The sequence below is a fragment of the Erpetoichthys calabaricus genome, chromosome 9 (genome assembly GCF_900747795.2).
Source record: "Erpetoichthys calabaricus chromosome 9, fErpCal1.3, whole genome shotgun sequence".
Lineage (NCBI taxonomy): Eukaryota > Metazoa > Chordata > Cladistia > Polypteriformes > Polypteridae > Erpetoichthys > Erpetoichthys calabaricus.
Genome location: NC_041402.2, coordinates 145280007 through 145300429, shown reverse-complemented (window position 1 = coordinate 145300429; position 20423 = coordinate 145280007). Strand labels below are relative to the sequence as shown.

At 37.4% G+C, this 20423-nt stretch overlaps 1 protein-coding gene across 1 annotated transcript in view; it reads right to left on the bottom strand.

The window, feature by feature from the left end:
- The window catches only part of LOC114658198 (A disintegrin and metalloproteinase with thrombospondin motifs 15-like), a 118919-nt gene that overhangs the window by 51557 nt on the left and 46939 nt on the right, over positions 1-20423 (bottom strand). Inside the window, exons 2-3 of the mRNA XM_028810296.2 lie at positions 12723-12855; positions 6393-6560 (exon numbers count right to left, since the gene is read on the bottom strand). Coding sequence (XP_028666129.1) covers positions 6393-6560; positions 12723-12855 — 301 coding nt within the window. The remainder of the gene's footprint in view (positions 1-6392; positions 6561-12722; positions 12856-20423) is intronic.

Sequence of the window (20423 nt, the reverse complement as noted above, 5' to 3'; positions counted from 1 at the left end):
CTTCAAGTATGGCGCTGACGCCACATCTCAGTGCCAACACTTTGCAGACTGTACTTAAAAGACACGCCCTCCTCACTGGACAGTTAAAAACACCAATCAAACTAACGATGACATCAAGTATTACCCAATCAAAAGTAGGAAAGGAGGCATCTTCATAAAATGCGTGTGGGATGATTTGCATGAGACGCTGCTTTAAAAAAAAAATGATTACAAAAATACGGGATAAATCCCGTCCAGTATTGATTCAAAGCGGGACGCGCAATTTCATTGTCAAACGCGGCACGATTCCGTATTTTAAAGGACGGGTGGCAACCCTACAGTGCCAGGTAACCACCCATACAATCAGATTGTGATTCAGACTAGGAATGCAATGAATGTAATTACCCCGATCTACATACAAGGCGAAAGTCTTGCAACATTCAAAGATGATGGTTTGGGATAATTAGTACTTATTAAGTACACCATGGCACATAAAAGAGCTTATGAAGCCTTGAACCGAAAAAAGCCACATCTCAGAGCTCGTACAAAAAAAAAAGGAGGTAATGTCGTTTTACTCGCTGTAGATTTTATTGAAACATTACCAGTTATTCCACAAGGGAGACCAGCAGATGAACTCAACGCTTCTTTAAAATCCATGCTTCTCACACGGTCGGTTATATGTCACGTGTTCTCGGGTAGGTACACCAAAAAATGTATACATTTAAGCATGTAATGGGCAAACAAAAAATGAGGTATACCCGAAGGCACTGCAGTAGTACTCAATGTAACTTTACTTCTTAAATGTTAATGTTTTACTGTTTAATAATTTATACGCTTCTTATATATTGTTCAAATTCTTTTATGAAAATACCAGTGACAGCGCAATGCACGATAACATGGAGTGAATACACCATACGCATCTGCCCACGGCCGCCCTGGTGTGCGCAGATAGGAGTTGATTCTAAAATAAAATAAACATAAAAAGAGTAATACAATCATCACCCATAAAGCGGATAGCAGACGTGACGTATTATATGTGTACCACATTTCAAGTCAATAGGTGAAACAGTTTGCAAGCTACAGGTGATTTAAATATCCTGGACAGACCAACGAAAAGCCACGGTAGCAAATTATACAAGAAGATTTTACTGTTTAATTATTTATATTTATATGAAATGTGCTTCTTATATATTACTTCATATTCTCATATGATAATGATGTTAATGTTGTTTATATTGATTTCTATGTTATTGTAAGTGCATCTATGTGTGTATATGTATGTATGTATGTATGTATGTATGTGTGTATATATATATATATATATATATATATATATATATATATATATATATATATATATATATATATATATATATATATTATATATATATATAAAAATATATGTGTATATGTATATATAATATATCTGTATATGTGTGTATATGTGTGTGTATATGTGTATATGTATATATATATATATGACAGCAACACTCATAACAATGACAACACAATTACATTGACAATCATGTTACGTTATTTTTAAAATGTTTCCTTTACTTTTTCATAACCTCTTTAACACACTACTTCTCCGCTGCGAAGCGCGGGTATTTTGCTAGTACATCCATATACAGTAATCCCTCCTCCATCGCGGGGGTTGCGTTCCAGAGCCACCCGCGAAATAAGAAAATCCGCGAAGTAGAAACCATATGTTTATATGGTTATTTTTATATTGTCATGCTTGGGTCACAGATTTGCACAGAAACACAGGAGGTTGTAGAGAGACAGGAACGTTATTCAAACACTGCAAACAAACATTTGTCTCTTTTTCAAAAGTTTAAACTGTGCTCCATGACAAGACAGAGATGACAGTTCCGTCTCACAATTAAAAGAATGCAAACATATTTTCCTCTTCAAAGGAGTGCGCGTCAGGAGCAGATCATGTCAGAGAGATAGAGAAAAGCAAACAAATCAATAGGGCTGTTTGCTTTTAAGTATGCGAAGCACCGCAGCACAAAGCTGTTCAAGGCGGCAGCTCACACCCCCTCCGTCAGGAGCAGGGAGAGAGAGAGTGAGACAGAGTTTGTTTTTCAATCAAAAATCAATACGTGCCCTTCGAGCTGTTAAGTATGTGAAGAACCGTGCATGTCGTTTCAGGAAGCAGCTGCACAAAAGATAGCAACGTGAAGATAATCTTTCAGCATTTTTAGACGAGCGTCCTTATCGTCTAGGTGTGCGAACAGCCCCCCTGCTCAATCCCCCTACGTCAGGAGCAGAGAAAAGTCAGCACAAGAGAGACAGAAAAGTAAGCCGGGTAGCTTCTCAGCCATCTTCCAATAGCGTCCCTTGTATGAAATCAACTGGGCAAACCAACTGAGGAAGCATGTACCAGAAATTAAAAGACCCATTGTCCACAGAAATCCGCGAACCAGCAAAAAATCTGCGATATATATTTAAATATGCTTACATATAAAATCCGCGATGGAGTGAAGCCGCGAAAGGCGAAGCGCGATATAGCGAGGGATTACTGTATTATTAAATAAAGTAAAGTTTATTTTTTTCAATCCTCTATTTTAAGTTACAATTTTCCTTCAGTGTTTATTCACCTCCATTTTTGTGAAACAAAGGCTTCTTGCTCTTCAGCTGCCTCATTGACGAGACTTGGTAACTTGTTGAACAGCTGCAAAGGCCAAAATTCTTCAACACTGGTTGATTTAATTTCTCATTTTCTCCTCATCCTTTCAACTGTTAAAATTAACAATTGTTCCTTCAGAACATTTACTACGTGGTCATCAGTTACCTCAGACCTACAATAAGTGTTTTCTGAAGTCATTCTTTTCTTTTGCTTGTAGCTATTTTAGGATTCTATTGCAGTGGGACAAATAAGGTCAGGCTGTGGAGTAGGGTGATTTTGTTTTTTTTTTTTGGTTTATTTCGTTGCTATGTTGGCTAATGTGAGGTGAATGTGGAGGACTGAATTGTACTTATTATATTTCACAAATTCTTATGTTATGTTTATGGAGAAGGCAGAATGATGGCACTTCAGCCTCATAACAAAGTCCTAGGTTCAAATCCATCCTAATCTCGATCTGTATGGAATCTAGAAGTTCTGTTTAGGTTGTGTAGGTTTTTGCTCCAGGGTTCTCTGGCTTTTCTTTAACCATTAACAACAAGATTGTTAAGCTTAATTGTTAGTGTGTGATTGTCTCCTATGAAGTGGTACTGTACCTTTTGTGTCTTATGCCCAGTGCTTCCAGGATAGACACCAGGACTAATGGCTCTTAATCAGATTAAGCATGCTTAATGATGAATGGATGAATATATATGTACAGTACATAAACCCAATATGTTATTTATGCCATTTTAAATTGGCCTGTTATACAGTTTATCCACAAAATTTGTTTTTTTTTTATTGTTTAATACTATAACTAGCCATCCATTGCGGCTTCACCCACATAGAATTGAAACAGGACAGGAAGGAGGGCCCTGCCCGGCTCCCTACTCTTGACATCACGCTTCCCCCTCCCCTCAGCCCGCAGCCTCTGTCTCAGATTAGCGCAAATATATGGCTCCTGTAAGTGAACTATGATTCTTAGTGCGATGAGAGTAGTTGAAAAATCAACCGGAATGTTCAAGCAAAATCTAGAAAAAGCTCGATCTAAATCGAGTAGTTCTCTCATTTGCCAGCTAAGCAGATGTAAACTATGCCCCGAGGTTGGCACGTGAGTGAGGAGGTCCCTGCCCCCCTTCCCTCGGCCCAATGCGTGTCTCTCAGATTCACACAAATAAATCGGGTACTGCAAGCAAACTATGATACATAGCGCCAGGAGAGAAGTCAAAAAATCAACCGGAATGCTCAATGTAAATTATAGAAAAAAACCCAATCTAAATCCGTTAAGTAGTTCTCTCGTGAAAGAAAAGCGGACAAACATAAAGACAGACAGACAGAAGTTGGGTTTTATATATATAGAGATTAATAAACTGAATCACAGTTAAATGAGTGGGAGCATTTCTTACTGGATAGAATTTAATAAATATATGAAATAACACAATATTATGTAAATTTTTACATCAACTTCATGCTTAATACTTGGGAAGTTACAGCTTTAATATGTGGATTCATAAGAAACTCATTTGATATACAGTGGGACCTCGGTTAAAGAACTTAATCCGTTCTGTGACTCTATTCGCTAACCAAAACGTTTGCTAACCAAAGCAATTTTTCCCATTGAAATTAATGTAAATACAATGAATCTGTTCTAACCTCAGATATTTTGTAATTTTATTTTTTTAATGGTTTTTCTGTGATGAAAAATATAGAAAAAAATGTATACATCATTAGTACAAACAAATAAACTAAATTAAATAAAACAGCACTGTATTTACCTTGTTTGTTGTAGTTGGTGTCATAGATGGATGACGGAAGAGGAGGAGAAGGAAGCTACTGTTTTGAAGGGGAATCACCCTCCATAAAAACATTGGGTAACACTGATTCGGGGTGTTTTTCACATTGTGATTCCTTTTCTTTGGGCACAAGAAAGCGATCTAATTTGTCTTTTTCTTTGCTGCATAATTATTCTAAAATGCGATATTGTATTGTCATTCATTATGTTAATTGCCCTATTAGCCACAACATCATTCCACTTATTGCAAATTTCCTTTATCTGAGCACTGGTGATTTCCTTCTTAACCTCCTCTTTCTCTGACAAACGCTCTTTCTGTAAGGCTTTCACCTGTTCTTCCTGTAAGGCAACCAGCTCTTTTGTGGTTAGTTCATCTCGATGGTCCTCTATCAACTCCCCCATGTCAGCATCATTGACCTCTAATCCCATACTCTTGCCAATGGGCACAATTTCATTCACTACTTTGGCAGAGCTCTCTGCTTCAAATCCCTCAAAGTCTTGGACACAACTTGGCCAAAGTTTTCTCCAGGCAGATTGCAATGTGTGGGAAGAGACCTCATTCCAGGCTTTGTCAATGAGGTTGATGCAGTGGAGGATGTTAAAGTGCTCCTTTCAAAAAACTTGAAGAGTCAGATCAGTGTCATTAGTGACCTGGAAACACCTGGAAAACAGTGCCTTGGTGTATAGCTTTTTGAAATTGGAAATGACCTGCTGATCCATTGGTTGCAGTAATGGAGTAGTATTGGGTGGAAGATATTTGACGATGATGAAGTCATACTCGATATCCAGGTCTTCCTCCAAACCAGGTGGATGCGCAGGAGCATAATCCATTAAGAGAAGACATCTAAGAGGAAGATCCTTTTTCTGAAGATAATTTTTGACAGTTGGGGCAAACACTTCTGTCAGCCAATCCATAAATAAGGTCTGAGTTACTCATGCCTTGCTATTTGTCCTCCATTGTACAGGCAGTTTAGACTTTATCACATATTGCGCTTAAAGACGCGGGGATGTTCAGCATGGTAGACTAAAGGTGGCTTGACCTTAAGTCACCACTTGCATTAGCACAAAATAAAAGTGTAAGCCTGTCTTTCATAGGCTTGTGTCGGTGTAGTGCCTTCTCCTCTTGGGTGATGTAGGTTCTTCTGGGCATTTTTTTCCAGAATAACCCTGTCTCGTCACAATAAAACACTTGATGACGTAGCTTTCACTTTCAACAAACTCCGCGAATTCATCCAAAAATGATTTTGCTGCTGTTTCATTTGAACTTGCAGCCTCCCCATGCCTTATAACACTATGAATTCCACTTCGCCGGCAAAAATTATGAAACCACCCTCTACTCGCTTTAAAGTCTTGCTCGTCTGCACTTGCACTGGGTGTTTTGGTCAACAAATCACTGTGTAACTGCTTAGCCTTTTCACAAATTATTGCTTCGCTAACACTAGGCCAGCTGCTTTTCATTTATCCAAATTAACAGCAGTTTTTCTACTTCATCTAGCACTTTAGACCTTTGTTTCGTTAACACAGTCACTCCTTTAGCCACTTCAGCCTCCTTAAATGCCTCTTTGTTCTTTAAAATTGTAGAGAGAGTCAATTTCACCATATTATATTCCTTGGCGATGTCGGAAACATGAATGCCATTCTTGTATTTTACTGTAATTTCTTTCTTTACTGCTACACTAACACGTTTCCTACTGCCACTATCACTAACATGTTTCTCTTTTTTAGGTGCCATAACGAGTAAATATGTAAATAAAAAATAACATTGAAACTGAAAAGTTAACAAAAAAGTAATGTTAGTGAACACAACACTCAGAAAAGCAATGTTTACAGCAAGTGTGCCAAAGCACAAATGAGCACGAACACACAAAAACCGGTCTGTGCTTGTGTTCGTTATCCAAATTTCAGTCGTTAACCAAGACAAAAATTGTTCAGAATAAAAGTTTGTTAACCAATTTGTTCGTTAAGTAGTGCGTTTGTTAACTGAGGTTCCACTGTATTCAATCTTTAACTTACCGTGGCCATTGTCTAGAAAATCTGTGATGATGGCGGCACTGCAGGCTGACCATGGGTTGTAGCGATCCACTTGAATAAGTGTGGGAGACATCATATGATTATCTTTTAACTTGCCAAATACTTCCTCGCAGGCTTTCACATTATCATGGGGCATATTGAAGACATGACCTGTAAAAGGAATACAGCACAGTTAATAAAATAGGTAGTTGTTTAATCCTGCAAAATGCTACAAAGGGATGAATATGTAATTAGAAAGAGGGTATGGTGGTTATCCTTTTGTGTCTAAATTCTGGCAAAGAGATCTTAGTTATGTGTACTGTTTAATTCTTAAAGAAAGTAGTGTGGGTGATCTAGTCATTAAACTTCAAGTTGTTTTGATATACTGCGGTGGGCTGGCACCCTGCCCGGGATTTATTCCTGCCTTGCGCCCTGTGTTGGCTGGGATTGGCTCCAGCAGACCCCCGTGACCCTGTGTGAGGATATAGCACGTTGGAGAATGACTGACTGACTGTTTTGATATATTACAGAATGTAACGACAGAATTGTTAAAGCTGTGCTAAATTAAATCAACATCACACATATAACTATCCAAGAACATTGACAGCATTTGCTCATTTAAGTCCATTGTTAGGTTGGCTGTAAAAAGTTTATTTACATTACATTAATACTCTTTTCACTTTTATATAAATGAGTTTACATATTAAACGGGTGTGATATAACTGCTTAAACATGTGTATTTATTTGGAACAGATTAAATGACTTGTTACACAGTTGAGTCAGTCATAGGCACTGAACCTACAGTACTGTGGATCACAATTTAACGCATTAGCCACTAGGTCTGCCTGTCTTCCAAAATTTACATATGTAATACAAATATTTTACACCAGTAAATCAGTATATCATATGCATCTCATGGTGCCAGATGAATATGGAGATTACCTCTGCAGAAGACATCTTAAATTATGTGTACAGAGCAATAAATCCTTTGACTACACTACAATTGTTATCTGATTTTTTAATATATTCTGAGTAATCATCTGCTCATTTTTTCCTGAATACAATACAATTGAAATTAATGTTATCCCAAGCAAAGTAGGAGTTTAAGGGGTTGATGGTGGGGCTGCTCCTCCCACGGATGCAGTATGTTGCTAAAATTAACCTCTTTTTTGAGACCAAATTTAATGTAAATATGTTATTAATCAATGAATATGATTATTAAATCCATTCTACCCTAAGCAACTCTCTCTTCATGTCACCTATTCTTAACCAGTCAGGAGCATTCTGCACAGCTTCAAAGACAGATTAGTTTATTGTTTCAAATTTAGCTTAAGAGAGGTCACTCAACTATTATTTTTTGAATCAGCTAGATATTGAAGATATTGAAGCAGCTGAAGACTCACATGTGTGGGCTTGCAGCTTATGAATGAATGTACTGCTGAATCCATAGACAGCGGTTAGGCAGTCTTAGCAAGCCTCTATCACACATCTCACACACACACACTATTGTGGCAAAATATTTAATGAACAAAAATGTCTCTTTGATGAAGTAAATGAAAAATGAAAAGTGTTCAAACATTCAAAATAGGTATCCCAAAGCCAGAGAGCACCTAAATATTACACTATGTGTGCATTTACTAATGTGTTTAAAAAAATAAAGTACTTATTTTGCCACAATTAAATAAGTGGATAAACAAAAAAAATCTGTTATTTAAATATCATTAACTGTACTTTTTTTGTCATTTCAAAGTTTTAAACTTGTTAATGTAAGTGAAATTAGGTTTATATTGTAACTTTTAATTACAAAGTGTTTATGACAGTTGTCTTGGAATATAATGTAAATATGAAGCAGCACACTTGTAATTCTAAAAAAATGCAATTGTATGTTTTGTCTGAAACCCCTCACTTCCACTCCTCTCAGCAGCCTAAATGTCAAACCCTGCCCATGGTCCCAAGAAGTAAATGATTTGTTAGCAGGGTTTTTTACAGACAGACTAAGACATGCATTAAAAGCACAGCAGACAAGAACTCATGTATCAAAAACAATTATGTAGAAATAAACCATAGTAAAGGACATAATATTTATCATATAATATTAAATCATCCTTACTTTATAGAAAAATTAACTCAACATTAGGATTCAACAAATGATTGTGAAGAATAATAACTGTTGGTCTCATAGTCCGTGGGTGCTTATTAAAATTCTAGCTAGTACTTGTAAAAGCCTGGGGTCCTAGAAACTATTGAAATCATCAGAAAAAAAACTGAAATGTAGAGATGTCAGGTAATTGAAAGGAACTACTCTGGGCATCTCTCTCCTAGGAGGATTCGTTTTCCTAACGTGCTTGCATCGCTTCTGCATTAGCGTTGGAAGGAAAAGTAAAAGGGATACCATTTTGCCAATGTTAGTGGCTAAGCGAATTTGTCTTTCTTCTGAGGTTTCGTTTTGCTGACATGCTTGTCTCGCTTGTGTTATTAGGGGCTAAGCGAGTTTTCTGCTTCCTCGGAGGAGGAGCCCTTACCCCGACTCCACCTCTAACTTCCGGGCCATACAGACACACACACTTCCATGTGTAGACATTTATATATAAGGTAATCTACAGTACTTACAAGATTAACAGCAGTTGGGTTGAAGGAGTGTTTGAATCAGTTTACTTTTTATTCTCAGCAACTTGAATAACTCACCTAATGTGAAAAACTGGAATTCTGAATATAGTGGGGGGCGGCACGGTGGCGCAGTGGGTAGCGCTGCTGCCTCGCAGTTGGGAGACCTGGGGACCTGGGTTCGCCTCCCGGGTCCTCCCTGCGTGGAGTTTGCATGTTCTCCCCGTGTCTGCGTGGGTTTCCTCCGGGTGCTCCGGTTTCCTCCCACAGTCCAAAGACATGCAGGTTAGGTGGATTGGCGATTCTAAATTGGTCCTAGTGTGTGCTTGGTGTGTGGGTGTGTTTGTGTGTGTCCTGCGGTGGGTTGGCACCCTGCCCAGGATTGGTTCCCTGCCTTGTGCCCTGTGTTGGCTGGGATTGGCTCCAGCAGACCCCCGTGACCCTGTGTTCGGATTCAGCGGGTTGGATAATGGATGGATGGATGGATGAATATAGTGGGTGAGTTCTGCCAGAGAAGGTGCATTTCCAGAAAAGTCTGTTACATGTGGCCATCGTGATCTTGTGATATTTTTGCTTTGTTTTAAAAAAAATTTTATTGTAAGAAAAATCAAACCATCACAATCTAAGTTAAGATAAAATTTATTAAAAAAAAAGAAAAAAAAACTCACAGAATTTCATAATTCTAGCTAAAAAAGATCACACTTCCTCAGAAAGAAAGGGTATTGTCTTCCTTGTTTGCAAACCGCTCCTGTGTTTTGATTAAAAGTCAGCTCTTCTGTCAGAAATAGCTTTTTTTTTCCCACAAAGTGTTTGCTTCAGTTAAAGTGAGTTTTACAGAACATACTATTAATCCTATTCTTGCGAAATGTACTGTACTTTAAATCAACTCATATATTGCGCGGCAGAAAACAGCCACATTCCCATGAATGATTCCTGAACATTTTATTTGTGACAGTTACACTTAACTGCTGCTCATAAAAAACTCTTCACATTTCCTCACAATATTCATGACTAATATGTTAGTCAAAGTGTTTCATTTTGAACTGTTCGTCATATCTTTGTGTTTACAAGTGCATTCTGTAGATCATAACGATGTTATGGAAGCTGAGGCTAAAACGTGTCAAAAGATCACTTTCACCAGGGATTGATGAATTTTATCTCAGAAGAGTTTAACACTTTTTAAAGTTTAAGTCTGTTACAGTGTAGCGATGGCATTGTCTTCAGAAATACAATGATGCACACTGTCTGGGATCCAGAACAACCACCTTAGCTCATCTATATGAATTGTTTGAATACCTAGTCAATCGCATGAGTATAGACGTGACAGCTAGAATTTTGATAGTAGGTTGAGGAAAGTACTAACAGAGTAATTAATAAACAAGAACACAGATGCATGTTAAAAGAGCGTAAAAATAATTCTAAAATCAGGAGAAAGGAATTGTTTTAATGCATAAAGGGACTCCAGGTTAGTTTAATATAAGATGAAATGAGCTAAGGTAATGGTGTCATACACGCCATGATTGATGTCCTGTAGTACATGAAACGAAACACCACAGAAATACTCATTCTGTAAGGCAACACAGTGTGCAGTGGTAAGTGGTGAATGCAAGATGTTGTAAAGAATGCCAAGATTGGAGCCCCACCTCTCTAAATCAATGGTCATTGCTTTAAGGTGTTGTCTGGAAATCAGCAGGGGGCACCATTATTTGTTAATATTGAAACTAGCTAGATTTAGATACTGTGACAATCTGTCTCAAAATCTGTCAGGCCTGTCGTAAAGTTGCTTCATCGGGATTCCCATGAAAGAGCCTTCATGCAAGGGGTCATTTCTATACAGCCAATGTACACTGCAATACATCAAGCAGACCATCCCACCCCAGTAAGGCCAGCACTTTGGATTAACTGGTACTTTCAAAAAAATGTTGATGGGTCACATTGCTATGACCCTAGCATCTTATCACCTTTTCAGGGCTAGTTTATAACTTTCTAGCAGTTTGTCTTGAGGGGGAAGGATGGCAAAAATATGGCTCTGTCAACTTGTCACCTTTTCAGGGCAAGTTAGCCTTCTAGTGGTTAGTGAGGGTGAAGGATGATATGTGCTGCATATTTCACTATTCTGATCCTCCATACAACTCATTTCTAGTCTATGAGAAAATATGTATATGGACTGGAAAATATTTGGTCATAAGCTTCAGTCTAGGAATGGGAATGGATACCATACACTGACTTTCACCTAGGATGGATATAGGTAAAAGATAGATGAATTCTTCAAAGTAATTACATTCATTTTGCAGCCAATGTACAACTGAAATGATCATTTGAAGACGGATGATAAAAGAAAAAAAAAACAACATACAGTACAATTTCATACAGAACTGAAATAGCCTTTGAAATATTCAGATATCAATAAAGATGTTCTCCAACACATACTGTACAACACTTTATGTAATCCTGTGGTGAACTTTAATGGCTAAGGAACGGATGACTAGATGACTGGAGGTGCATAATTAAATATTAGAGCTTAATTTAAGAAAAGAGGATACATACAAGTAAAACTGGTCTAGCTGTATTAAAATGATTTCCAAATTATTTTTCTTGGCATAAACAGTCATTGAAATAAACAACAGATTAAAAAAGAGAACAGTCTATTCTTCTGGCTAACAAAAATGACAATTACAATGAAACTATTGTGCGGTATGAATTAAAATGGTTTCTGCATTTTTTGATCATAGTTACAAATAAAAATATGATTAAAAAAATATTTTTTTTATTTGTTTGATGATTCTGTTTGGGTGTTCTCGCTACTGCATGTTGCTCTGTTGAGGGTTGGTTTCTGAAGCCTCACAAGTCATTTCGTCTTGATGTGTCACTGGTTTTGTTCCTTTCCTTTTCCTCCTCTATCCCATTTTAAGAGATTAATAAGTGTAAGTGACAATTATCCTGTTCATTTTGGAAATGTCCAAGACATAATGTATTTCAAAAATAGGGTTTAATTCCCTCAAAGTCTTCTTAAAAAAATTCATAGTGGCGGAAGAATTGGTTGTTTTTTTTTTTTTGTATTAATATTCTCAAACTGTCTTAACTCTGTTTTAGATCACTGGGGGCTGGAGACTATTCTGGCAGCATGAGGAGAAAGACAGTAAGCTGCCCTGGACGGGGCAGTAGTCGTTTGTCGGATCCCCCTCATACCCACATCTACAGTCACATTTACACTCACACTGAAACAGGGCCAGTTTAGAATTTCCAATTAATCTAAAATCAAGATATGAACCGATCCTGAAAACAGTAGTCACAAGGCAGGAATCAACTGTGAATAGGGTACTATCTAATCATTTGGTCCACACGAAAACTTTATTACCCACAAAAAAAAAACAAACAGACAATATCCATGCACAGGATTCTTGAGAGACAGCAATGTCAATCACTGCATCACTGTGTCACCCAAAAATTAAAGTGAAAAGAAACAATTAGTAAAGTACATATTTTCATTGTTTTCAAATGCATTGTTAAATGCAGATTTCTAGTGGTTTAAGCCTTTGCTGGTTTCATTTCATAATAGGCCCAAGTCATCATTCTTTAATACACAATATGAAAAGACCAGCACATTGATTGGAACTAAGAAAGATTTTGTCAGGTTTTATATTTAGTCTTTTGCATCATTAATGTTCAGGTGTTCAGTTTTTAATGTATTTACTAAAGTGCCTTTTACTATTCATTTTCAACATTTACCCAATTCATGTGCTGTAGTGAAAGCAGAGGGAAGGCCATCATCTTCAATTACAGAGCAGCTTCTCTTTGAGTCACACATTGTCCCCACATCTGCCATGCCCAGAGTGTCACAGGTGGTAGCCCCACACAAGTCCTACAAGAAGTAAAGAGAAAAAAAAAGTTTAGTGTTTTATTTTTTTTTAATCATGTCATATGACTGTATATCATATTCTACACATTCCAACAAGTTTAACAAAGCTTTCAAAATGAACAGCTTCTATATAATATGGCATAGTATCTTGCATATACAACTTTAGTGGCTCAAAGTAAGAAACAGGTTATTTCTGGCAGGCTGGAGCACAGCATCCTGACCCACCAATTTTTCTGCATCAGCAAGTTGGGTATTTTATTGGTGATAATGCTCAGTATCTACCGAAGCATTTTTATAGCAAATATGCTGTGACTGCTGGTGACCTTCTTTGACAAATATTTTCTTTGAAATTCACCATGGGGCTGGCTTTTTTTTTCTAGTGCCCCATTGTGCTTTATGAGGCCAGCATGACATCAAAAAACTGTACCAGACATGCATAGAACTTTCACACATGTGTACTCCATTTCATATTTTATGTTGCTGGCCAATCTGCTTCGTGCATGGGTGATGTCACAATCCAATCTGTACTCCAGCTGGATTTGCACCCCACATGCATTAAAAAAGAAAAAAAATAACTTGCTGTGTTTTTCTTTGAGGGGCACATTAGCTTTCCACAATGACAATATTATGAGAACTGCTTCCAAATACATAACACTGATCCCCGTGCACTCACTCACTCACCGCAGCACCAGATGGTTAATTTCATATGTGCATAATTAGCCACGCACAACAGCTACCAGACAAGACTTTAAAGAGCCTTCCTCCTCCCTGAGTCAAACAACACATGAGGCCCTGTGAAATAATAATAATAATAATGAAATACTTATTACTATTTACAAGGTGTTTATATCTTCTTGATAGAAGTAAAAAATGTAAAGCATCTGCACAGTTATATTAGAAACAAAAAAGAATGTTTGAGCTGTGCCCAGAACTGTGACTTCAAATGAAATAAGACAGTTCCATGGCACAACTTCATGAAACGCCCTGAGTGTGTGTGTGTGTGTGTGTGTGCGCCCTGAGGATTGAAACTGTGAGTGCAATGATATATATACAGTATATATATATATAGTAATATATGTGTGTGTGTGTGCGCCCTGAGGATTGAAACTGTGAGTGCAATGATATATATACAGTATATATATATATAGTAATATATGTGTGTGTGTGTGCGCCCTGAGGATTGAAACTGTGAGTGCAATGATATATATACAGTATATATATATATATAGTATTGGCTCCAGCAGACCCCCGTGACCCTGTGTTCGGATTCAGCGGGTTGGAAAATGGATGGATGGATGGATATATATAGTAAGATATATATAGTAATATATATAGTAATATATATATATATATCTATATACAGGTACTCGTCGACATACGACCTATGCAAGTTACGACTGTTCGACTTTACGACGCGTTTGACTGTTTCCCCCGCCAGCTGTTGGCAGCGCCAGTTTCCCGCACTCTCAAGTCTCGCTATGCAGCAGTAAAAATATACGCAGCAGTGTTGCCCCACGTGTGTTTGTGTCTTGTTGTTTTGGCAATTTTCGATAATAATATAACCCTAACATATAACCCTATAATATTAACACTAATAGCAGCTTTCTACTCAAAACGGCAAACTTGAGAAGCTGCCAGCATCAAACCCAGAAGCTCTTGATTGGGCAGTTCTTAGGATTGCACTACGCAAGCAGTCGCATCAACTGCTTACCGCAACCTGCTTTCTTTTTTCTTCTTGAATAAAAGCGCACTTGTTCTGTTATACTTGTACTTGTGAAAGTGTTTATTTGATATTTGGACTTCAGGCTTCACACCAGTCATTCTCAGTCACACACACCACTCACATCCACATCCACAGTTATCCCAGTCTCGTTCGTGCACAAGTTTTATATACAATCATCACATTCAAATGTTAACAGTTCCCACACACAACTGCTGACTCCCAATCAAGAGCTTCTGGGTTCGATGCTAGCAGCTTCTCGAGTTTACCGCTTTGAGTAGAGAGCTGCTGTTATTGTTAATATTATACAATAAAAACATACATTTGATTTACGTCTGTAACAACCATTGTAAATTTATAGTGCTTGTCAAAGTTAGCGTTCACGCTCGCCCCGATCTGACACTGCTCTTTTCAAATAAAGACGCGCTATAACAGAGGTGAACTCAGATCAGAGAAAACAGAAGCCCTCCCCGCAAGAAATGTCGACTCACAGTGTATGAATGGCGTATGGAAGAAGTGTGTTAAGCGTTATGTAAATACTTTTGCTGGATTTAACAGTGAACAAGAACTTGATGAGATTCGTGAAGAAATAGTGAAACTGTCAAAAGACCTTTCAGTGGAATGTGGAATGGAAGATGTCGAGGAGTTGCTAGACTGGGAATCAGGTGAACTTATGAATGAAGAGCTGATAGAATTGGAAGAAGAAAGAGTGGCGGAAGAAGAAACAAGAGAATTGGAGTAAGACGAAGAGGAGGAGGTGCCACAAAGAATGTTCACCACAAAGGGATTGTCAGAAGATTTATCTCTACTGAATAAACTCCTCGCTCATTTTGAAAAAATGGACCCAAATATTGAACGATTTGCGAGGATTGAACGGATGGCACGCAACACATTTCGTCCTTATTGCGAAATTTATGAAGAGAAAAAAAAACAAACAATTCAGACGAAGCTCACTATGTTTATGAAAAGAGCAACTCCTCCCATCACCCCGTCCGCAGCCTCGCCTGATCTGATGAAGGCGATATCGACAACCCGCAGCCAAGCACCAGTGGTGCCAGGAATTAAATGTACAGTACAGTATTTCTTGTTTTGCACGTTTTCCACATATTAAACAAATTGTACTGTAGTATGCTGTGTTTGTCTTAGAAAGTAAGAAAATGTTGATAAAATATTACTTTAAGATGATTACAATATTATTACCCAGTCTAATATTCTTACCTTAAATTAACATAGGCCGACTTACGTCCAGATCGACTTACAACCAGTCAGTCGGAACCAATCGCGGTCGTAAGTCGACAAGTACCTGTATATATATATATATATATATATATATATATATATATATATATATATATATATTGTGGGATATGGCCAGCCTGTCACCCTGGCCAACACCCCCAGGCCGCCAGATGGAGCTGTCCCTGCTGCATGGATGTGCCCCGAATACCAGCAGGGAATCATGGACGATGGAGTTTTCCTTTACAGCCCTGCTGGATATCACAGGGGCCAACAGATGACGCTGCAGGAAGGCCCAGAGAGTTGTATGTGCCCTATAACCCGGAAGTTCATCATAGGCAAGTTCCAGGTTGAAGAAAAGGACTTTTTATCTGACCCGGAAGTGATAAGAAATCACATGGACTGTAGGATGGGAAACACTTCCGGGTCAGGGAATATAAAAGGACTATGGGAAATCCCAGACGTCGAGCTGAGCTGGGTGGAAGGGTGGCAACGCGTCTGGAAGTGTGGAGAATTATTGATTATTGTGTTTATTATTGATTATTGTGGAGAGGAGGGTGCTTTGTGCACTTTATTATTAAAATAAATATTCATATTTGGACTTTTACCTGGTGTCTGACGTCTAGTCTGAGGGTTCAAGGGGTCACGGAGACCTCAATCTATCACAATATATATATATATATATATATATATATATGAGGCACAGCTGCAGAGTGGTTATCACTGATACTTCACAACTCAGGTCACATTTTTGGCCCCATTAATTGGTGCAGCATTGTTGACAGACACTTCCCTGGCCCTCAGGGACATTATCAGTTCCTCCTTCCTCGTAGAATGCAGTTTGTGGAGTTTGGCAAAGTTCCCAAACATTTCTGCAATTTTGCCAAATCCAAGTGTAAAATCAGGGAAGGTGAGAAGTAGGTGTGATCATGTATTTAACCTTTAAATATATCTTTTAGACCCTTTCTGACAGAGAAAAAATTTGTACTGTCATAATTTGTGGTCACATACAACATAATGGATAAATTTAAAATCTTATCAGTTCAGATGTATTCTCTGAAATACAAGAGAAGGTTTGTGGTCAATCACATGACCTTAGAATGGCTAGAAGAACAAGATATGGCATGTGATGTACAAGTAGTAGCTTCTGTTATTCGGTGTTCTGTAGGAGGAGCTCAAAGGTATCCTACACCTCCAGTTATGGTTTAATGGTATGGATATGCTAATATATCTCCAACAAGTCCCCCAGCTATTCCCTTCTTAGATGTTCCTATGGTAGTAGCTAAGGCATTGAACTATAAAACACAATTATGTCTATTAATCAGCTTGGTGTTTGCATCCATCCAATCCATCCAAGCAAATTACAGTCACAACAACCAGAGACAATCCTGGCAACACTGCATGCACTTTGTTGGACACAATCATATAGCAATCAGTCATATTGGGAACAATTAAAGCAATCAATGAACTTAACGTTTACATCTAAAGTCAGAATACCTGGAGAAAAACCCATTCATGAGAGAGAGGATGTTAAAACTACATCCAAAAAATAACTGGGTCAAAATAAAAAATAGACTTCTAACCATTGTGCCACAGGCGTGTGTGTGTGTGATAGTGAGCAATTATAATATATCTTAATTTATAATTTATATATATAGAGGTGTCTATGTGGAAGAGTGTTTTTATCAAATTAATCTCAATTCAGCTTATTCTTAAATAGCACTCCTTCATAAAAACCGATTCAGACTATTTACACATATTCTCAAATATAATAAGGTAAAAGAAAGGTACATTATCATGTAATGTTCATTTACATCCGCATACATATTACTGTCAGTTAAATAAACAATAACAACAGTTATCCATACAATAAACACTATTTGTTTGGAAAGATGCTTCATAAATTTTGAAGAAAATTCTTCAAAAATAAAAAAAGCCTGAAAAGGGATAATGGTTTGACAGCTATACAGGCATTCTGCTTCAGCACTATTTATAGTGTATATCAGGTAACTAATTCTGCAGGAGAGACACAACAGTTGCAAAATAGAAAGCTATTACTTTACTTGGGGCGAGGTGGACTGTGGGGGGGAATCTAGCAAGGTCATGCTGAGTAACAAATATTTTTCAGTTCAGCATATTATTGGCAGAATGCTGAAGCTCCAAAAATGGACAAACCTGTGTCATCATTACAATTTTTATAGCTAATTAAACATGAGTAATTCAAAATCAAACACAAATGCATGACATCCTTAAAGGTATCATTTTACTTTTTTGTAAACAATTTAAAGTGACTAATAATAAGCCCAATGACAAATTGTGTCTCCGATTGTCTCCTTCTCTAATTGATAAATTCTCTTTTGTCTGCCTTTTGTCTTTAATTACAGAAGAACTGGCCAGGCCACCACCAGCCTTCCACAAAGCAAACTGACAGATAATTCTCTGGTAATCTGGGGGCTGATCAACCCAAATTAAGTATCTGCATGTTTATTTCTGACCATCAGTTATACACAAGTTTTGAGACATCACAATGTGATGAACATTTATCTATTTGAATTTAAAAGGCAGTCGCGTAAATTGTTATCAGTATGAATGGAGCTACTGTGCATATAAGAAAGCTTGACCTGACAATGTTGCCTTATTAAAAAGGTTATCTAAACATGACCTTAATCAGCGATCCTAACTTAAAGTTGAGGCTTTAAGTTAGTTAGAGGCATGTATTACAATTCTGAAAGTCAGCTGTTGTCCATTTATCTTAATATCCAGTACATGACAGTTTTAAGAAGCTGTTGATATAGGACATAAACACTATGACCCTTCTCTGACCCTGAGCTCACTATAGTCATCTTAGAGAGGTCAGCAGTTAACAAACCCTGGGGCTGTTCCTTTCTGCTATGGTGTTGCCCTCTTTTTGTGCCCAAGTCATTCCAGGTTGACCTGTGGGCTTCCTCATATTATCTCTGCTTGAGTATAAATCGAAGTAACAGCATTTCAGAACTGCTTTGATTTTTTTCACTGATGGGTGAAGAAGTGCTTCAGGACTTTATGGTTCATGGAATTGTTACTTTACAATTTGATGCCACTCAGATGATATTTGACATTTGTGTTTTTTCTTTTATTTTAAACATTATATGGCCTTAGGGGTTCTTAGATGGTTGTCACTGTATCATAAAGCAAAGACACTGCCGTCCTAAGCAGCTAAGGAATGCCTATCACCCACATTGTGGGTACTAGTGACCACAACATGTAACACTTTTTCACACCATTAAATTACTTCTATGATCTGGTTTTAGTTTACGTACAGTGTTCATTTTTGCAACATTGCACTCTTTCCAAATACAGTGTAATGACATTTTTGATAAATCTACCAGGAGCTTATGAACTGTATAACATCTAAACCAGCTGTAACATTTTTTTGTTTAATTTTAATAGATGTCATCACATACTGTACAAAAATGTTTTTTACAATTATTTCCTTGACAATGGCTTTTATTTTCATTACTCAAAATAAACAAAATATTTTTTCTTTAAGGAAACAATTTAGTTTTGCAAATGCCACTCACAACTTTTTTATCAACATTCCCCACTAATTTCTTCCTAGTCTCCCTTCATTCAGTTTGGAGTTATGGTCTGGACAGAGAGTTGGTTTGATTTAGTGGCATTCCCCTTGATTCTCTAGCAAATGGATCATCAAGGATGCCAAATTTCGTGATCTGTCTTAAACTGCCACATTCCACATTTTTTATTTGATTCTGCTTGAATTACCTTGATTCTCTGATGCTTCAAAAGCTTTTAACCTTTGTGGTTGCTTGAAATTTGCTTTCTGACTATAAAATACTGTTATTACCAGTGGAACACATGACCTCCAGTCCATAAATAAAGGGAATTAAAAGGGCTGAAGTCCACTTATTTAATTAGAACATTAGAAACATTTAGATGAGAACAAGCCAGTAAGGTCAATAAAGCTTGCCAGTCCTATCCACTTAATTCTTTCAAAATAACATCAACTTGAGTTTGAAGGTCCCAAAAATCCTATTGTCTGTCACACTACTTGGTAACTCATTCCATGTGTCTATCATTCTCAGTGTGAAGAACAACTTCCCAATATTTCTGTGAAATTTACTCTTAACAATTTTCCAATAACTCCATAATGATAAACTTGAATATGATTTTTGAAAACATAGGCACCATGATATGGGGGATTATCAATAGAGGCTCCCATGGATGACAAAGGTAAGGAGTTGCTGACATTGTGAATATATTCATCTGATCGTCAAATAAAAGAGAACGGAAAATTTAGTCATAGGTGGTGAAATGTGGAAGTCCAAAAGAAAAGAACTATGTAATAGAAAAAAGTAGCATGGAAAACACAAATATGAACAAATGGAAGAATGTGATGAAACATTAAACCTAAAGCATGAAGTACTGGGTGTTATAATGACATTGATCTTGTGTAAAAGAGGTAATTATGTTTTAACTTGTGGAAAGTTTATGACATCTGTCTGCGCTTGTAGTTTGTATTTTTCTTTAACTTGCCTTCTATTTATAAAGGCTTTGGTGCATGAACTAAGGAAAACAACTGGATTGGAGGTGGCCTGTGGTGGTGGTGTATGGCGTA